At 39.4% G+C, this 20046-nt stretch overlaps 1 protein-coding gene across 1 annotated transcript; it reads left to right on the top strand.

Annotated features, from left to right (window-relative positions):
• The first annotated feature begins 5893 nt into the window (after nt 1-5893).
• On the top strand, nt 5894-19051 carry si:ch211-286o17.1 (hematopoietic progenitor cell antigen CD34). The gene is made up of 8 exons (XM_026348854.1): nt 5894-6101; nt 13078-13179; nt 13479-13681; nt 14276-14368; nt 15703-15823; nt 15989-16041; nt 16690-16839; nt 17555-19051. The coding sequence occupies exons 1-8, from the start codon at nt 6011-6013 to the stop codon at nt 17741-17743; spliced, it is 1002 nt and encodes a 333-aa protein (XP_026204639.1). The 5' UTR covers nt 5894-6010; the 3' UTR covers nt 17744-19051.
• Nucleotides 19052-20046: the final 995 nt, after the last annotated feature.

The raw sequence follows: 20046 nt of genomic DNA, 5'->3' as shown, positions 1-20046 counted from the left end.
AATTATAAATTTATTTTTAAACAAAACAGTTACCTAAACACCTAAAACATTGCTGAGTGCATCATGGAGTATCATGAAACTATTAATATCATAAGCCATTATTATTGTTTATATTAAGATTCTTTTAGTTATATTGAGAAATGTCGACCTTTGGGAGATTTTCATTTTATTTGCAACGGTTTCTTTTAAACTGGCTGTTTCTGAAGTTTTTTGTTTGTTTGTTAACCACATTGAAAAGCATTTTCTGCTGGATTGCATTACAGCAATTTCCAAATAATATAGCTCATGCTTTTTTTTTTTTTTTTGCTTAAGTCAGCAGCAGAAGAACTTGTGGCTCAATTCATTCTGAAATAGAAGTGGAAAAAAATAATGTAGAGATAGTGATCAAATGATGGGAAAGTTCTTCAATGGCATCTATGTTCCAGGAAGCAACAGACTTTGCAGAAAATGGGGTTTTAATTAGGCATATATTATCATTGCTGTGAGTCAAAGGCAGCTTCTACTACTTATTGTAATCATACTAAGGGAAATGCAACATACACAAGACATATTATAAAATGCACATCAGCTGCAGAGAGGCACATTTGATACCAAAGAGAAGCTGAGCGTGAAACAACAGAAAAATATCCTGCAAAGAATTACCAGACACCACAAGCATAAGGAAGTCCTGCCTAAAGACCCCTACTGGAGGTAGGCCACAGCTGGGATTTGAACCCAACTCTCTTGCATGGAGGGCGGTGATCTTACCACTACACCATACAGAGAAAAATACAACTGCATGTGATGACCAGTGTGCGCTGCCGTCATACTGTGAGAGTATTTGCTATGGCATGTGAGCAGTGTATAGGGGCTCCTGTGCACAAGGAGCCAGAATTCATTATTCATGTTTAACCCTCAGGGCACTAGGCAAGCAAAGCAGAGGGGGGGAGGGGAGAGGAAGGTGAAGGATGTATGAACATCCAGGCACCCCCAACTCATACCTGTCAGATCCAGGTGGGGGGTGTCATTGGCATATTGGAAGGTCCTGCCTAACTCCAACCCCTCATCTTTCCTTTCTTCTCTCTTTGTGCATTCAGCAGCCAGCAATTCCACACACCTACTGCCTGAGCGTGCACGCACGCATGCACGGAAGGATCATTAGGACTCAAGCTTCTTCTACTGACAGCTGAGCCAGCTGCACGATATCTTCCTGACAGACTATGTGGTTGAATGGTACCAGACAGGTTTATGGAGCTACTACAGCCATTAGAAATCCATTCTTCCTCTATCAATCACTGACAGTTGTTGTCATAAAATCTCATTCTGCTCTGATCCATGATTGATGTAACTATTTTATATATATATAAAATACATATAGTAAAATAACAGAGCAATTCTTAATTTGTGTGAAATCACCAGTTGTGCACTGACAGGTATAACAAATCCTCATCTTCTCCTGCTGCCCAGAATACTTTATTCAGTGGAAAATAGATGTTCTGCACAGGCTGTAGATGTTGAAGAATAATTCAAACTGCGGCTCTAACTGTGAAATTAATGCTGAAATGAAAAAGCCTTGGACTTTTTAATGCATCTTCAACAATCCTGCAGAGTTTAACAGTCAATGGATGGAGGCTATGCTCCACTGTCCTTCACCACAGAAAGAGTGCGGTGTGCAGGCTGTTTATCATCTTGTTAAAAGAACAAATTAAAGAGTTGTTTTTTTTTTAAATACACAATAACAGGTACACTTGTACAATATGCTGAAACTATTTGTTTATTAATCAAGTAGTTGGTAGATATTTAAGAATGAACATAATTCACCTAATTTACTACGCAACAAAAAATAAACAACTTTTAAGAATATGATTAGAAAACAAAATATCACTGATTCACTGTGTTGCAAAAATGCCAAATATTCATTAATTGTGAAAACAATTCTTAGTTTCAGACCTTAAGTATAGTAACCCTAAATTTAATCCTGTTAGACTAAAGCTAACAGACCATCTGTTTATGCTGAGTAGGGGAGATTTTTCTTGTTTGTTTGTATGTTTTTTTGAGAAAGTAGTGTGTGAAGGTTGTGAGTCCTTTCAGCTGGGAAGACAGATGCATTCATATGCCACCTTTGTTTTCCTCTCCCATAAGGTAAACCATTGCCATTGCTGTACAATCAAGTATCTAATTCTGTTAAGCACAGTTAGAAAGCAGTTCTGATCCTGAGAATCAGTTTCCTGCTGTTTTAGGTAAACCCATACTTCACTATCACAGTACACACATCAGATAAGGCATATGTCATTACACCGAAGATAGGTGGAAAGTCCCTATTGGCTGCATAAAATAGATCCTAAATAGCCATATCTCAACCTTTATGAAGAATGTGGTGCAGGATTTACTGAGTGTTCAAATCCATGATGACGTTTAACTTAAATCTAATATGCTGTAATGATTCCTATTTAGTCCCCTACATACTTTCAGACACTACACTCTGTCTGCTGCAAACTCTATCCAACATGTGAATTCTTACATACAGGTGAAAAATGCTTTCAGTTTACCATTTAGCATACAAAGCAATAAAAGTAGGGTGCACTGATGTCCAGTAGGTTTTTATGGACCCCACACCAGTGTCATAGTGCCCTCTTCTGGTCAAAGATATTCTCAAACGCTGACTGAATCTGGCTGAAAGGGAATTCATTCATTCACTGATTACACCACAAACTGAAGAGAGAGAAATCATGTGAACAGCTGTGAAAATGCGATGCAGGAAGAGGGCAAAGGGTAAACATGTGGTACTGCCAACAAAAAAGAAAAACATCCATTCAACATTGGCCTTTCTGTGGTTATGTGGACAAATGATAGTTGTATAATTTAATCTCAAAGAGCTGTTTGAGGTTAGAATAAGTTTAGATTAGGTTAGATATCATACTGTGATCGTTAACTTAGGCTTAAGAGAAGGGGCTAGAGACATTTTGTCAATGAGTTTCCTCACAGTTATAGAAAGAAGTGGATCTAGGGGTGGAACATATGCAGGGCCATGTGGTGGTTCTGGAGGCCATGACACAGACATACAACCCTGTACTCTGAAACTGTGAACGCTACCAACTGAAGGACTTCCCTGACGTGATTTTGTTTTAGGATGAAGCGGCTTCATCTGTTCTGCACCTTCTTATTTTCTTTTTTCCTTCTCCCCTCTCACTCAGACAGTGTCCTCGCTGTACTGCCCACAGAGGTAACGGTCAACATATGCTGCAGTTTGAAATGAAATCCCCTCCCATTACTGCTCCTCCTCCCAAACCTTCCCACACTTTCCCGCCTCCTCAACTCATGAAATCACTCGTGAAGACAGCTCCCTCCTACACAGCCAATCGGAGAGACTAGTGGCTCCTATTTTCAAAGTTTCACAAAATGTACCTTACAAACATGTACGTGTAACTTTGACTGTGTGTCTGCATGTTTGTTCAAATAAATGAACTAAACCTAAAGTAAGTAAACTTAAACCGTCTTTACAATTAACTTAATAAAGAACATTGATTGCTATTTCTCTGTTCTTCTAATGCAGAGAAAATCCTCTCCAAAGCTCTACTGTTTACGATGAGCGGGGGGCAAAAAGATTCTCTTGCCACAAAGAATCGTCACATTAGAAGAGTCACTGTTTTACCACTTCCTGTTCAGAGCTCTGTCGCACAGTGAATATTGCCTGTGAACTGTTCAAAAAAAGAGAATAAATGGCTCAGACAGAATAAATTATGCAAAATAGCTGAAGATGTACATAAATAAAAGTTATAAACAAACCGTCTTTCATAAGATGTTGGACGTGTCACTTTATCAGTCAAGCTTGAAGTTCTTAATCTGGACACTATAAAAGAATTAAGATGCGTTGAAAGAATATAACCCATGAAATATTTAACTAATAGGATCTCTAGTTAGTGAGGAGGATCTGTCTTCTAGCAGAGCTCAGTTTCAAATTAGCATCTTAAACTTCCACTACAACAAAAAACAGGCTGTAGGCTACATTATCATCTATGCGTTTGTGTATGTGTACCAATTAGAAATCTGCTCTGATGGTTCCTGCACTGAGAATAGAGGCTGAGTAGGTGTAGGATGTTTTCCCCAGCAGTTTCTCCTCAGAACTAAGCTAATAACCTTTGTTTTGTTGTCTTTTGTCTGAGACCAGCAACAGATGTGCAAGCGTGAATTTGTGTGTGTAGATGCACAGAGAAAAGAAAAACACAAAAAAATAAAAAATAAAAATAGGATTGTTGCATGCAAGCAGATGTCCGGATGTTCACGAAATGTCTGGCAACAGTATAGGAATTCTGTGGTCTTTAAAGTACAGAGTAAACTGTGGTCTTTAAAGTACAGGGTAAATCTACGGGGAACTCCTCATAAAAATGCACAAGCACAAAAGCATGTTTCACTTTTAGTAAAAAAGATTTAGAGCTCGCTTGAACTCTCTGGAGCTTCTCTTTTGACATTAAACCCATTTAACTCTATTCTAAAAACAGAAACCATCAAATCTGGTCTAAACACACTTGCGAGCTCAAACAAAATACATACTGCTGCAATAAAAGCGGATATGTGGGGATTGTAATGTATCGTAAACAAAGAATAATAATGCATGAAAAACAGATCAAGACAAACTGAATTGATTTTGTCCCACTGCCCTTCTGTGACGGCATGTCATCAGACAGGAAGCTGTGATTCATGAGGACTCAAGTAGCAGAAATACTTAACTAGCTAACAGCCTAATGAATGTTTTACTGCGGTGACATGACTGCTGCTGTAACGGGCACACTGCTGCTGCTTCTCTTGGGGTTTTCAGCAAAGCTCATCTTGAGTCACGGTGAGGGGCCAATATCCCACCTCAACACCCTGCTGTTTGAGTTTAATATTAGATAGGGGTCTGGCGAGAAGGAAAGGGGAGAACAGAGAGGAAATGGAGTGATGGGGGGGATGGACGGGGCCAAAACAGGGACATGGGGACTGTGGGCACTGAGACTGGTATCAGATTACACAGTTTCTCAGGCGTGTAAGATTTAGCTGTGGCTCATTTTACTTCTCTTGACTCGCTGCTGTTGTTAATTTTTTCATTGTCTGAGAGGGCGGGGCTTTTTTTTTTTTTTTTTTAATAAGTCATTTAGCATACCTTCACCAGTGTTTCCAGATGTGTGATTTACAGAGAGCATGAGAACTACTAGCAAGGCAAGTCAAAAAGTTAAAGCAAAAGATCCCCAAGTTGCAGAGAGAGGGGGGGCTGGGTGCTTTCAGGACTCACAGGAGGTTAGTGTGAAAGGTTTAAGTGGATCTGTGGTGTCTTCACTAGTTGGGCAGCAGTTGCTGATTGATGGCCTTGCAGAGTGGTGGGGGCTTCAGGTCACTCAAATGGATTAATTCCATTAGCATAACAGTGAATGGCACCTTTGTTTTGAGTATAATATTCTGCTCCATGGTCTATCTCTATAAGCCTATTAAGAACCAGTGTCACAGCCTATTGTCAGCTATCACCTTTTATTGTGGGGGGGATTAGTGCTCCCTCCCAGACGAGATTCACACTTCAAGTAGACTGTAACCCGGTGTGAGCAGGATGAACTAATAAGCACTGATCACTAAAGCATTTTCAGCAGTGCTATGACACACATCACAACACTGGATGGTTTAAACACTGGAACAGCATATTTAATCTCTATGTGTAGTATAAACACTCAGAGGTATTTGAAGAATGCAGCACATAGTTTTTCTCCTAAATACACAACATCCCAACAACAGCCAATTCTCCTCCTTCCCTCCGTCTGCCTTGCCTCTTCTTTTAGAAGGGTGGGGGCACAGAGGAAGGGTTAAAGTAACCAGTGGAAGACGGGGTGTAGGGCTGGGCCTCAGTTAGGGAGGAGGGGGGGCCTATATAAAAACGCACAGAACACAAGTGGTGCTTTATCCACCCTGTCCCAAGGAAACCCAAAACTGCTCAGACTCAACCAGCTTTACCCTTTTTCTTTCCCTCCCTTTTGACTCACACCTGTCGGACGTGTGCGAGCTCAGGATGAAAATGGCAGCATCATCTGCACAGAGAACAGAAGGACCCTGCAAAATGCTGACTTTCACTCTGCTTCTCATCGCCTCGCACTTAATTGGTAAGTAGTAAAAGACTCAATGCAAAGAGGTTCAACTTCTCAAAGACTGTGTGACCATGCACAGGGAGAGAGGGTAGCCAGGAGGGGTGGGGTTGTAGGAGTGTGCCGATTGAATTTATGTTTTAACCCTACAACCCTTTTATTTACTGGAACAGTAACATTTAGGATCTCCACAGAGAATACGAACAACATCAGAGTCTTTATCAAACCTTTTCCACAAAAAGTGAAGATGTATTTCACCAAGATCCAGACAGAGAAAATGTAGTTTGGAGAATACCTTGGCAAACAAAGGGATCTTTTTAGGGAGAAGAGTTTTGTATTATAAAGAGCCACAGGGACACTTTAGATGATGATTTTAATTTAAGATCCCTAATGTGGATTTGTGAATTTACAGTATACTTCCAAAATTAAACAGTTGATATTTTTCCACAAGCTTTTTTTCTGCTGTTTCATTTTCCCTGGCACTATGTCTGCTATTTCCTTGACCCAATTCCCACAAGGTTCAAGGACTTTAAAAAATGTGTGCATTTATTTTTAGCTGTTTGCAATGTGAGGCCGTTGAAGCATGCGTAAAAAGAGGGTGTGGACTTGTGCTTTTCATATACAGTACAGTTGTACTGATACATTTGAAGGTTCAGGGAGCCTCAGTGATGGATGATAATGTTAAACTACACTAAAGCCAACATTTATCCTACTTGACTGAAACACATATCATTGAATATAAAAAATGTAGTAATTGTAATTAACAGTTCTTCATACTTTCTTCAAATGTATTTAACAAATCAAAACAGCTCAACTCAAGCAAGTATCCAGTTGTTTGTGAATAAGTGAATAAGTGGGAAGTACTTATTCACTGGCAGTATCGCTATCATGAGTGGTTTAAGGTACCTTGTCTGTATTTAGATTTATCCACATTACGTTAGGCCAAGAAAAACTGCACCAAGCAAACAATAAATATTATTTTACATATAAAAATACTACTTGAGCATGTGCATAAGCACTAAGATGCAAGATCTGTGTGACTCCAAACAACTCCAGGTTTAGCTCATAAATAGTTTAAATTGACAAGATAAACATTAAGAGACTTTCTTAAAATGATCCATGTATGTTTGTGAAACCTCTTAAAGGAGTAGTTTCTTCCTTCGATAGTGGACAAGTCAAGTTCTGTTAAAAATAAACACAAAGCAAGTCCATGAAATCCAGCTCTGAAAAAACAACCCAACTGTCTCCTGAGACCAACATCTTGATTAATGCTCAACTCAGAACATGGGTAGAGTTATAGACTAATAGATGGAAGATGTTCTAACTGTACAGCTTCACTGTAATCAGCAGATTCGTTGATGCTAGCTAGCATAACAGTGAACTATAATTCAACAACCTGAAGGAGGGACAAGAAAAACGATGACCAGAAACACTGTGCTCAGAAGATCTCAGTTTAAATATCTGAAAACTGTATTCATAAACATTTTTTATAATATGGTCTAAGCCCTGCCTACGCTGTGAAGTGGTTTTAAGAGGCTCTCTAGTTAAGCAACAAACCTTGCCCAACGTTGCTGCCTATTGACGCCCAACTCTGTCTCTGCTCTGCAACAGGATCCTTACAGTGAACCTGCACAAGCTCAAACCAGACATACTCATTCACAGTAATGCACAAGGCAGTGAAAATATAGTGGGCAATTGTGAGTGAGTGTGTGTGCTGGGAGTGGGGGTGATAAAATGCTTCCAATTGAAAGCAGATGTCATGTTTTCCTGATTATGGTCCATGCTTTCGATAAGGAACTGCAATGGCCTCAGGGTTGGGTTGGGTGAATGCTGCAGCTGGGCAGCTCTGGCTGAAGTAAGTGCTGCTTCAAGAGCCTGATTGAAACCATAAGATCCAGTTGCTTCTCTGCCAAGAGAGGAGAATGGACTGAGTTGTGCTATGAATCGCTGTGGAAGAACAAGAGAGGGGACACAGTGGAGGGGGGGGGGGGTCAAGTTAGTGAGGTCAGCAGGCTGTTGTTTCAAAGAGGGTAGAGTTGCAAAGCATGTTTAACCCCAAGGGTCTGGGCTCTAATGTCACATACCCCAGCACACTCTTAACTCACAAATTCAGATTCTTTAGGAGCAGCAGGATGTTGAACCATGAAAACAATCTGAAAGAACATGCTCATTAATGCAGAATAGTGTATAGAAAAGACTGATGATGAGGACGGAATAACATAACACAATAAATATATTTTTACAGTATCCTTAAAGATGTTTCACAACGTAAAGTTAGATTTTGAATAGTGATTCTTCAGCACTTTCTTCCAGTGCATGTTGAAATCTTCATCTTGATGTGAAAATCTACATCATTAAAATAATAGCATAATTATAGGAGGTCATATTGACAGACATGAAATGAGAAGGTACATAGGTTTTGTTTTTCTCTCCACCTATTCCTTTTTGAAAATCCTGCAGTGTGAGTGAGCAAGAGCGGGGTGTGGTATGGGAGGTGTGCTTTTGGATCAAATTTCTATCTAATTGAAACCAGTATGATGTCAGAGAGTGTCTGAAGAGGTACTCTGGCATTAAGAATTTGAGACCACAGCAAGCACAAAGAAGGAACATTTTACTCGTCTCAGGCATTCGTCCAGTATCACATTGTTCAGAAACACTGGAATAATTGTTTATATATATATATGTATATAAACAATTATGTATATATATAATATATATATATATATATATATATGTATATATAACCCTGTTATGAGTTAAGAAAGTTTATAGAAAAAGTCTTGAATTCCATGCACTCTTACAAACTCCATCAGATAGTAAAGAAATCCACCAGTATATTCAGCATTACAACCTGTAGAAAAATGAATCTTGACATATGGTAACCATTGCATGATCCATTTGGCGGGAAGAGTGCTTGTAGAACATCAATCAATGGTACATGGTGGTCCTACTACTAGTGCAGACTGTTATCCCCTTGCCATGCCCCAGTATATAGCACAGGGGTTTCCTTAACACATGTAGAAAAGGGTCAGAGGCCCCAGGCGTATAAAGCCATATTTTTGGGGTCTGTCCCTCTTCAATGTGTAGCACAGAGTTCTCTGGGCACCAGGCTAGGACTGGATGCCAAAGCCATGGGAGGGTCCTCCCATTGAAAACATCCAACAGCTGGTTCAGGTTTCATGTATAGAGAAACACTACAGAGGCTGCACAGTGAAGGATGTACAGGAGTTACAGATGAATCGGTGCATTACCTGCACTGAGAAACATGTGGATTTGAAATGTTTTATATAAAAAGCTTTCTACCCACTTGAGGAACTTCCATGATTTGTAAAGACGATGTGAAATTAGAAAAACAGAAGTAAGGCAAAGACATAAGAGGTGTGCTCGCTGAAGTCTGCACTGTACAACTCACCTCAGCAGATGCCTGGGATTAGCTGTGCGTGACTAGGAGAGGGCTAACACAGCAAGAAGGGTTGGGAGGGAGGAGGGCGTGGAGCTGGAGCCCTGTCCTCTTCCAAAGTCTGCTACATTCCTCCAACCGGAATCCCAAGAGATGGGGGGTGTAGGGAGGAGTATTTCCAGACCACAGTTGTCACTCTGCAATCTGTTGAGAAAATCTTCAAGAAAGCAATGAAGTCAGGTCACATGCTGTATAACATATGGAGCCAGAGCTGATTAGAACGATGATGTAAGGTTTATTGTTGGTTTCTTTTTCTCGTTACACACAAAGGAGGAATAAAAAAGACAAATCTGTGTGGTTGTGGTGGTGTACAGCATGTATTAGTAGAAGGGTTTAATAAAACCAGTGAAGGATCACCTTTGGCTGTGGCTCCTCATCAGTGAGCGAGCAGGGGGAAGAGGGCAGCGAGGTGACGACAGACTGAGAGGTCATGTTGTCAGGAAGTGTGCTGACCTCACACAGGGAGCAGGGCTGCAGACACCACTGTATTAATTACAGCACAAAAGATACAGGTCAAGAGTACAACTCAGTCTCAAAGGAACAGAAATGTGGACTTGTCTGCCACAAATCAAGCTTTTTCCCCTCAAATGAACAACACACGGACCTAAAGCATTTTGGTCTACAATGAAAACAAAACAATAAACGGCGGTCATGCAGATCACGGTTTCTGTAAATGTTCGTCATGAGAGGCAATTATATGCAGATGTTCATTCCGTCTAAGGTCTGGTCATTCAGGGAAAGTGTAGTTGTGTGTAATGAGTGATGGTGGACAAAGTCTATTGGCTTCTTTGGCGGTGATGCAAAAACAGCCTTGTTTTCTTGAGTCTGGACCTAAACAGGCATGTCGCAAATATGGCAGCCAAATTTTAGAAATGTGCTATGGTGCCATGAAATCATTAGCACAAGAGTAGTAGAGCGCAGTTGCTTTTTATGGTATGTATTAAAAGTCCTCCTTAATACCTCAACCTCTCTCCAGTATGAAATGAGAGAGACTGAAAGAACAATTTACAACCCCACTGAGTTTTACCGTCCAGTCTGCTACAACTCACCCGCTGACAGAAAGTGAACACAGAGCTGATACACATTGCAGTACGTCGAGCAACAAGTCACATTTTTAGGAGGAAGCCTTATTTATGCCAAACCATCTCATCCATTTTGAACCTCATCCTTTCTGGTAAAATAAACACACAGGCCACCCAGACACGGAGGACGGATGGCAGCTGTAGACTACAGGCTTGGGAATGAGTCTCCAAGACAGACTTAACAAGGTTAGAGAGTCCTTGTCCTGTTGCCGGTCTACAGCCATATGCTCCTGATAGTAAATTAGTGACACCAAGCACAGTGAGATGAGATACTAAATTTGGCAACAGCTGGCTCTATGGTGAAACTTGAGCATGTCTACAAGACGTTTATTGTAGTCTATGCGTTGAAACTGTATTTCCACCCATACTGTATAACAGACAGCTGCAAAGGACAGTTGCAAAGCATGTGTGGGGACCTCCTTTGAGATTACACCTGTTAGAGCACACAGTGTTTACTCAGCACTTGTGGCACTTGTCTGTTACAATTGATCAATAGTATCTAAAGAAGTCGATGGATGTGTGTCACAGTGTCACCATTGTGTCACTATATATGCCTCGTGTGGAAACCTTGGCAATCTCCGTGGCAGCATGACACAGAGATTGATCAAGCTCAGTCTGTATCAATAGGAGCAGCTAATCTCACAATAATCTTATGGTAAATGGCACATATACATGTCCCCTTCACTGAAACATTGCAAAGGACTGTGTCTGTGTGGGTGTGTTATTTAATCTACCACTGAGACAGTGAAAAACAATCCAGCAAGTCCAGCTGGAAGACCACATTTATGTGTTTAAAGCTTATCAGACACAAAAACACTGCAGCTGGCTACCTTCTTATCTAGAGCTGTGAATATTTTAAAGTCCTGTTTAAAAGTCACATGTCCAAACCTAAAATAAAGTTCACGATTAAATCAAATATTTATGGGAACAAAAGACTGAATCGCAATAAAATTTGAAAAACAGGAAGCAGCACACTGCAATTTAAAACCAGAAATCACTGAGAAATTCAATCTGGCAAACGATGAGGAAAAGTCAGAGAGTGAGAAACAACGAGCGGTACGGCAGAGGTATGGAATTATGGGAATGTTTTGAGAGTGAAGTAAATCTGTTGTTGTTAAACAGAGAAAGGGAGATCTGGGTGAAACGAATTTCATGCTGGGTATTCTGGTTTGACTCCTTGACCTCAGCAAATTTATTAAGCCATTTAGCTCAGCGACTGCTGGGTGTAGTGGCATATTTTATGCATTAGCACAGAGAATCACGCGTGCCATGAAAGGTCCCTCCACTTACTACAACATCGCAGGTGAAATTAGTTACAGCTGAAATATTCTGCATAGAAACATCCTATCAAGAATTTTGACTTGTTGTTTCCATTTAGGACGCTGTAAGTAATTTAGCTCCTGAAAAAGGAAGATTATATAATGACCTATTACATAATTCAAACATTTGGAAAAAAGTGATGTTTTCATTGACATCACTACTTTAATCAGGGTGTTCAACTGTGTTGACGGAAAATCATTCCCCCCTCACGTTCACATTCAATTCAGAAAATTATTTTGCGTATTCCTTTCGTTTCTCACCCAGAATGAGTCACTGTAACCACAGGAATGTTGTTGAAAAAGCTCTGCATGGGACAGATAACATTTCAACTTAAATTACTTCATGACGTGCTCAATGGATGTGAAAGCATCAGTTATCAACTGCAATGAGATCTATGACCTAATCTTTCATCACTTCAGAGGCCACTAGAGACACAAATAAATCATAGTGTGAGCACATCAAAGAGCTCCTCTAGTTCATGCTTTAGGATAACTGACGTGTTGTTCACACTACAATTTATTTGCACAGCAATAGTCAGTTAATGTGGGATAATACCTCAAGATTCTTCTGAGGTTGTTCTGAAGAGAAGCATCAGGCACAATATTTTTCTGGCACACACATTTCTTAAATCATACAAAAGGTCATCTGTGTCATCCGTCCTCTAACACATCAACAAGTGAGCACTCCATGTATTTCATACCATTAGGTTTTACAAAGAAAAAATAAATCCGAGGTGCAAACAGACTGTGACTGACAGTGCCCTAATCTCTCTAGTGTGAACTGCCACAGTCTGGTACAAAGAAGAGTTTTATAATGAGGAAATATCTTTAAACTATTCCGCATGAGTCCATTGTGTATGTTTTCCATGAGTTCACTGATTTCCTCCAGAATCTCAGAGTACTGGTCCCAGTGGGAGTGAAAGGAGGTCAGAGCTTTGGTTGGTCAGGTCTTGTACAGAGGGTTTGGTTTATTTGCTCAGGCTGTGCAGAGGAATTACTCCACCGGTGACTTTTTAATTATGGACAACTCCTTGGTGTTGAATGTCAAGTTTGTCACTGATTTAATGATAGCAGGCAATATCAATTACAACTTTATTTAGTTTTTAAAACAAAACCATATTTTGATCTTACAGCGGGCGTCATGGCAGAGGAAGCAGAAATTCACGCACAAACGGTATCAGATTTGAATGCTGAGGCACGAGGAGACATGATTCAACATACCACAAAAGCCCCAGGTAAGAAACACAGACTAGCTGTATCATTAATCTATCTTGATTTATCATTAAAGACAAAGGGTTGCACTAAAAAAAAAAACAGCTCCCTTCTTCACTCAGATCCCAGGAATTAACATAATAACAGAATAAATGCAACCCATTCAACCCATTTCCTGTATGCAAATAATCCCAGACATTTATGCTGGAAGAACACTAGAAAAGTAAAGAATGTGACGTCCATCTTCTGCTGCAAACACCTGAAATGAAAAGGTGCCATCGTAATATAAAACAAACTTCTTCAATGTATTTTGCTTTTTCAGTGTCAAAGGATTCACAAAGCCAAATTCTGATTTTCCCTACTCCGGATCTGACTGAACAAACTACAGCAGCAGCAGCTACAGTCGAGGCAGCAGAAGAGACAACTGATGAGGTTCGCCCATCTACTGACAAACCCCAAATCGTCGAACCAGACACCCCAGCACCTATGCCCTCCAGAGGCGATGGCCCACAAAACGTACCAAAGGTAAAGAACACAGGCCCTCAGATCACTCAGTCTGTCAGTTTTTATCTTCTATAAAGGAATAACAATAAAGAACCAGTAAGGTTGTATTAAAGAATATTACTGTTTTTGTAGTGGTGCATTTTGTATGTAGAGAGATGTTTTTTTGTTGTGTTCAAATAAAACCAAAACATGACACTGTTTCACAAATGATTCTTCTCCAAGTGGAAAAAGGGAGAACAGCAGGATTTTTCACACAAGAAAATAAGGATGTATTTCCATAGTTGCAGCTCCAGAAGTCACATTTGTTTGTTGTTGTTTACAATGCTGTGCTTTCAGGCAAAACCAAATACAACTTTGTAGCTTATGAATCATTTATCTTAGTCTCATATCAGTGGGCCTCTTTGATTCTCCTTAGTTTTTCCGAGACGGTTGAACAAGCTTGTTTAACTATGTTGTGCTGTGGGTACACATTTGGATTTCCTCCCAGATCATTAAAAAACAAAACAAATTAAGAGAAGTGTAGCGGGAACACAATTAAATATTCGATTTCCTCTGTTAAGTGTTACAGAACAAGAAGTCATTAGATAACAAGGTAATTTCGGTTTCTCTCTGCAGCCGGTGCCACAGGATGACGTTATCTGTGTCAGCAAAGAGGCAGTCCAGGACAAAAATGCAGTAATTCTGAAACTCAAGGCCTCCTCCAACTGTGTAAGTTTAAAAATACATCTTCTTACTTCTGTTTCTTATGCATTTGCTTAGATTTTATATACATATATAATAAAACTATTTGTAAGACAGCGGTGTATCAGTGGCACTGACACCACAACAGAGAGGGCAGCAGAGACTTACAGAGGCTATATGATCCAACAGGAGTTCAAAGTGCAGACACACACACACACACACAGCCACAGGAAGAAAAATAGTGAAGTATTCCCAGTTGGCTTTAGCTTGCGAAACTTGAGTTTAGCAGGAAATTCCTCCATACTTCCAGTGAAGCTGAATTTTTTTTTTTTTTCTACTAAGTGACGAAGGAGATTTTTGGTGTGTCTCAGCCTGGGCATGATTGAACTGTGGGGGCAGAGAGACAGGGGCACAATGGGTGGGCTCACAGTTAGAGTGGAATCTATAATATAAAGGGTCCTGAAGCAGCAATGTGGGTGGGTTTGTGGTTAGAAGCACAGATTTTTCATTGTCTCCGGATAACAGCTTTGATGTCTAGAGGTCTGAACCCACTGGATGTGATTTCAGCTACGGTGGATATATCCTGAGCAGTAAATGCATTATTTAACATCAACACAATGGATAAACAGCTGTAAGCACCAACATATACAACAAAAGTCCTTGTGTATTCAAAGACAATAACTATACTCAGCAAACCCAGAATTACAATAGCATGTTTCCCCGTACTGTCAGTGCCCATCTTAAACTCTACTGTTGTGTAAATGTAGTTCTGACATCTTACTGAATATTCTTGTAAAGTATTTACTTGTTACTTAACCCCTTTTTTAAACTCAATAAGAGGAGAACTGAAGCACTGAACAAGGTCTGAAGGCTTTGATATCCTCCTGAGACACTACACATATGAAAAAATGATGGAGTAGTGAATAAAAAAAGTCTTTGTGATATCTTACATCAAGTAGCTTTGGTGCCAGCAGAGAGGAAGTAGGCCCATTTAAAAAGCAAAGAGATCACATAAAGGGCTTTTTCGGGAAGAGATTTCCAGGTCACCATGCCCTGGCCATAGCTTTCTTGAGAGGGGTAAAAAATCCTGAACTTGGAGCAAGGGGGTCTGTGCTGTGACAGACTCTTGTTTAGATCAGATTACATCAGGAAAAAGGTAACACACACAAGGTTGTCATGGTCCTTATTGGATTATTGACAAAACAAAGATGAATAACAGAGAAGGAATCAGAGGTGAAGTGGAAGATTAGAGATTTAAGGAGCTAATGATTTTAGAATAGTGTGGAAAATGTAATTTTTAATTTAATTTAAATGAAAAAATGTGTCAAAACTAATTATATTTTATTTTGGTCTATTTGCAGAAAGACACCAAGGTAAAGATCCAAAGTGTTCTGCAGGAGTTGTGTGGTGAAGACTGTAAGCTAGAGATCTACCAGGAGGACAACTCAGATCAAACTCTTGTGTCTGGAAAATATGTTGAAGGTCAGTAACATTAATGATAAAAACATATTTACCAGGAACATTATTAAGCCTTCAAATAACAGTCGATGATTTTACCTCTGAAAACAGATAAGAGTCTATTTTAATGACGTAGCATCAGCACATCCACTTAAATGAATGAAACAAACATTGTTTTGTTTTTTGCAGACGATGTTACAGATATGGCTAACAAGTTCAACAACGACAACATCAAAGACAAGGTATGTATACTATAGACAAGGTACAGTATATTTATCTTCTGTTTTTTTTATTTTAAATTCGCCCCTCTAAATGAAAATAGGCTTGTTTATTTCTACTTCGTATCAGGAGTGCAGCCAATGTGGTAAAGCAGCAAACACTATTATGGAATAAACATCCTCCAGTAATAAGTTGCATCCACTAGACTCAGTCACCATGAATTTGTTGGTTGAGTCATAATTGAGCTAGACAGGAAAACACACTAGGGAGAAGACAAATACTACTGAGTATTCCAAAAACTTTAAGCTCCCAGGAGGATAGTTTGTGTGACAAACAAAAAGCCCACAAACCACCCACTTGTCAGCTGCAAAACATTTTTTCCTACTACCTAAGAACCAACCTCCGTTCATGGGTGTGGCTGTCTGTCTTTTTGCATTTGCGATCCGCTACATTTCCCTCAGTGGTTCACCATATTCGAAATACATTAAATTTAAAGCCAAAGAAAATACTACCAATCCTGGTACATCTCCAACATACAGCTTCAAAATATACCTGCATCGAATCTTGTGTTCATGTGTACTGTTGGTCTTGCTAGAAGCACTTTAAACTTTATCTGATTTAGATACAAAATGTGGACACTTTAGTCATGTTATGTTCTTATTTTTGTTCAGACTGATGTGGAGGAAGCTGTTCCTCGTTGGGGGAAGAACTCTAAGTTGGTTCTGGTTTCCCTGCTGCTGACTGGCCTGTTGCTCGCTGGATTGCTGGTAGCTGGGTATTACTTCAAGACCCACCGTAAGAACTCCAAAGGAGTCCGACTGGTGAGTATATAAGTGGTGGCCACTTTAAAAGACATCCATTCTAGCCTGTATTCCTCCCTTCAGTGATTCTTGGGTGAGTAAAAGAGAAAATTATGGGTTGGCAATAACAAAACCACCTTTAGTGACCTAACCTGAGATAATGAAACCCAACAAGATCCAGTTTCCAGGAAATGGTTCACAGTGTCTGTTTATTTGAAAAATGTACATATGGACTTCAGGTCAAATGAACGGTTAACCTCCCGTCAATTCTTTACTCCAGGGAGGACATGCTTGACTCCCATATCCCTTAACTTAAAGCAGCATTAAGTCTTAACTTGCTAAAGGGGCTACAGATGCTTTTTCTTTCAAGTTCATGACACCATTTTTTAAAGATTTACATATGAGGGAACACCCATTGGATCACTTTGATGAAACAGCAATTAAATAAGGTTGTGTCATAAGCATCAAGTATTATCTACAAAGTTCTTGTTGACAGATGAAACTGATGATATTTTCAGCTATAAAGTAAAACAACAACCTTGTTTGCATATTGTAAACGTCCTAACAAAATAACAATTACCGACACCCTGGTGTGCACACTGCTGAAACCCATAAACCTTGTTAACGAAGAACACATTTGTTTATTTTTGAACAACACCCACAAAAACAAATCCGTTTTCAATGACCATTTTCTTCATTGTTTGCATGTTATATTTGACTCTGTGCTCTCCCCCAGGCCGAGTCCTTCCAGGTGGATGAGGAAAACCAAGCTAACACGCTGGTGTCTGTGGCCCCACTGCCCCAGGAGCCCATTGACAAGCCGACAGTCAATGGAGAGTCTCCACCAGAGAACGGGACCAACCCAGCCCCCACCACTAATGGACAATCCCAGACCCAGACCCCAGTGGCCGACACTGAGATGTGAATCATGACACAACACCACCTGCTCCTGTAGCCATCACCCACTGGGACACAAAACATACCCACTGCTGCCTCAGAGACTGTCCACACACTGAGAAAAAAACATCAACATGCATCCAGTAGATACTTTCACCTTCCCTCCTGGGATAATGACGACAACAGTGGTGAAGCTCATGACTACGATGACAATGACAATGCCTTTAATGTGAAAAGTTTGGGATCATTGGCCTTTCCTGCACATACATTGTGTTTCGAACAGAGACTGATCAGCAGGGCACTGACTGGGATTTGTTAGCTGCCCTGACTTCAGTCTAGAAGTAACAATCATAGTAGCATCACCAAAATAATGACATATAAGTGCTGCTGATCCCAGACAAATATGCAGAGAATGCTCTGTTATTTCAACCCACAACTGTGGTGCAATGAATTAATTAAAGCCAGGCAGTGGAAAGGAGACCTGTTTTTTTTTTTGTTATAAAACACAGACGCTCACTGCCTGAATTTTTTGATTAATGTGATTCAGGAAATGTTTGTTTTCATAGTTTTTCTATTTGCCTTTAGCCTTATTAAGACCTACAATAAAAGTGTAAGATAAGGACAAAAGAAGTGAATGAAAGATCCATCAAATTTAGATTCACTGACAGCTATATTTTCTCCAAGACTGCATTTTTTTAAAATTAAATTTCTCCAATGTTTTTTGTTCTTAATGTTAACATTCCTCACAGAAGCCAAAGATCAGCTAAGATAGCATTAGTAAAATCAGAGTAGTTAGATGCTTAGAATCAAGTATGATCTTTGGGCTTACTGAGGAATTAAAAAAATGCTACCAGGCAATTCATAATATGGAAAACACAGAAATGTCTGACAGCCGAAAACTGACCGATAACTACTGACCTTGAGTTATCGGTTGCAGCAGGATATCTGTATGTTTGTGGTAGCTGGTAATTTCTTATTTTAAAACAGTTTTTCCCTTCTTATGACCATCTTTGGGAATGTTGAACTGTAGCAGTATTTTTTTAATTCAGAGAAATGGGAGAAATGGACGGAGGGATGATGCCAAACAGACTTTTAAGTTGTTTTTAAGTTCCCATTCCAGTAAACAAACCCCTGCCATACAATTCCTAGTACACATACAGCTAGTTCAGCATTCCCAGGACTGCCTTTATCTTTGTGTTGAAAACATTTTCTACATGAGTAGTACACATTTTGAGCTTCTCTTGCTGTTTTCATAACCTACCGCATGTGTAAATAAGCCTGCTTCCTCTGTTAGTAGTACCTTTGTCTGACTCATAAACTGTGATTGTTGACAATATCCTCGTGGGTTTTCTTCTGCTTACTTATGTTGTGCTTCCTTAGTTTTGAAATGTTTGAAATATATGTACTTGCAACAAACTTTTCCACACCAGTTTCCCTAAAATAACTTGCATAGAAAGCATAGTTGTAACATATTCTGACATGAGAAGAGGATGCAACTCTTCATTGTACAGTTACAGGTGTAGGATTGTAAACATATATAGTTATGCTATACAGCCAAGGTCTCCTAAAGGTAACTGAGATACTTATATATTTTATATATTTGTTATCCAGCATCTAAAAACATTGCTGTAAAGTAGTGTATTTCCTAAACAATCAGTAAAATATACTATCTTATGTCTATTGATATTTTAAACTTGGCAACACTCCATCTAACCCAATGGACACGTCCTACGAAGAAGAGCCGCAGTCTCCTGAGCCTTGAAAATATAATTGACTACAATGATTTTTTGCGACCAAACTACTGTTGATTTCATCTCCTCCCAGGCCAATGACAAATTAAATAAGCCTGCTTTGATTTGGATTGATTTCACTATAAAAATGGAATATAAATGGCTCAAGTTATATGAAGAAAAGAAATAATGGTAAATAGTGTTACAAGACAGACCTTTCTTCTGTGATTACATGGTTTGATTATGCCAGCTTTCCATTAATGGTTTCTATTGATATGCAAATCAATATTGTGACTAAGGCAGACCAGAAAATAGCCCACAGTATTAGTTAGAATTTTTATATTAAAAGAAAAACAAATGTGGTATTTAAAGATACCATTAGAAGCATGCTTCAGTAATGGTGACTCCTGAATTCCATATTAAGGGAGCAGACAAACAAAACAACCCAACAACACATTTGAAATTTTCTTTTACCTCAAAAGTTCTTTTTAAAACATATTTTAAAGCAAATCTTATTGATGTTGCCTGAGAATGGAGTTGGACTGAAACAATCAATTTAATAAGGTCAGTACCGATAACAATATTTACACTATATGCAAAT

Source organism: Anabas testudineus, chromosome 5, assembly GCF_900324465.2.
Source record: "Anabas testudineus chromosome 5, fAnaTes1.2, whole genome shotgun sequence".
NCBI lineage: Eukaryota > Metazoa > Chordata > Actinopteri > Anabantiformes > Anabantidae > Anabas > Anabas testudineus.
Note: the sequence above shows the minus strand (reverse complement) of the source record. Positions and strands in the feature narration are given on the sequence as shown.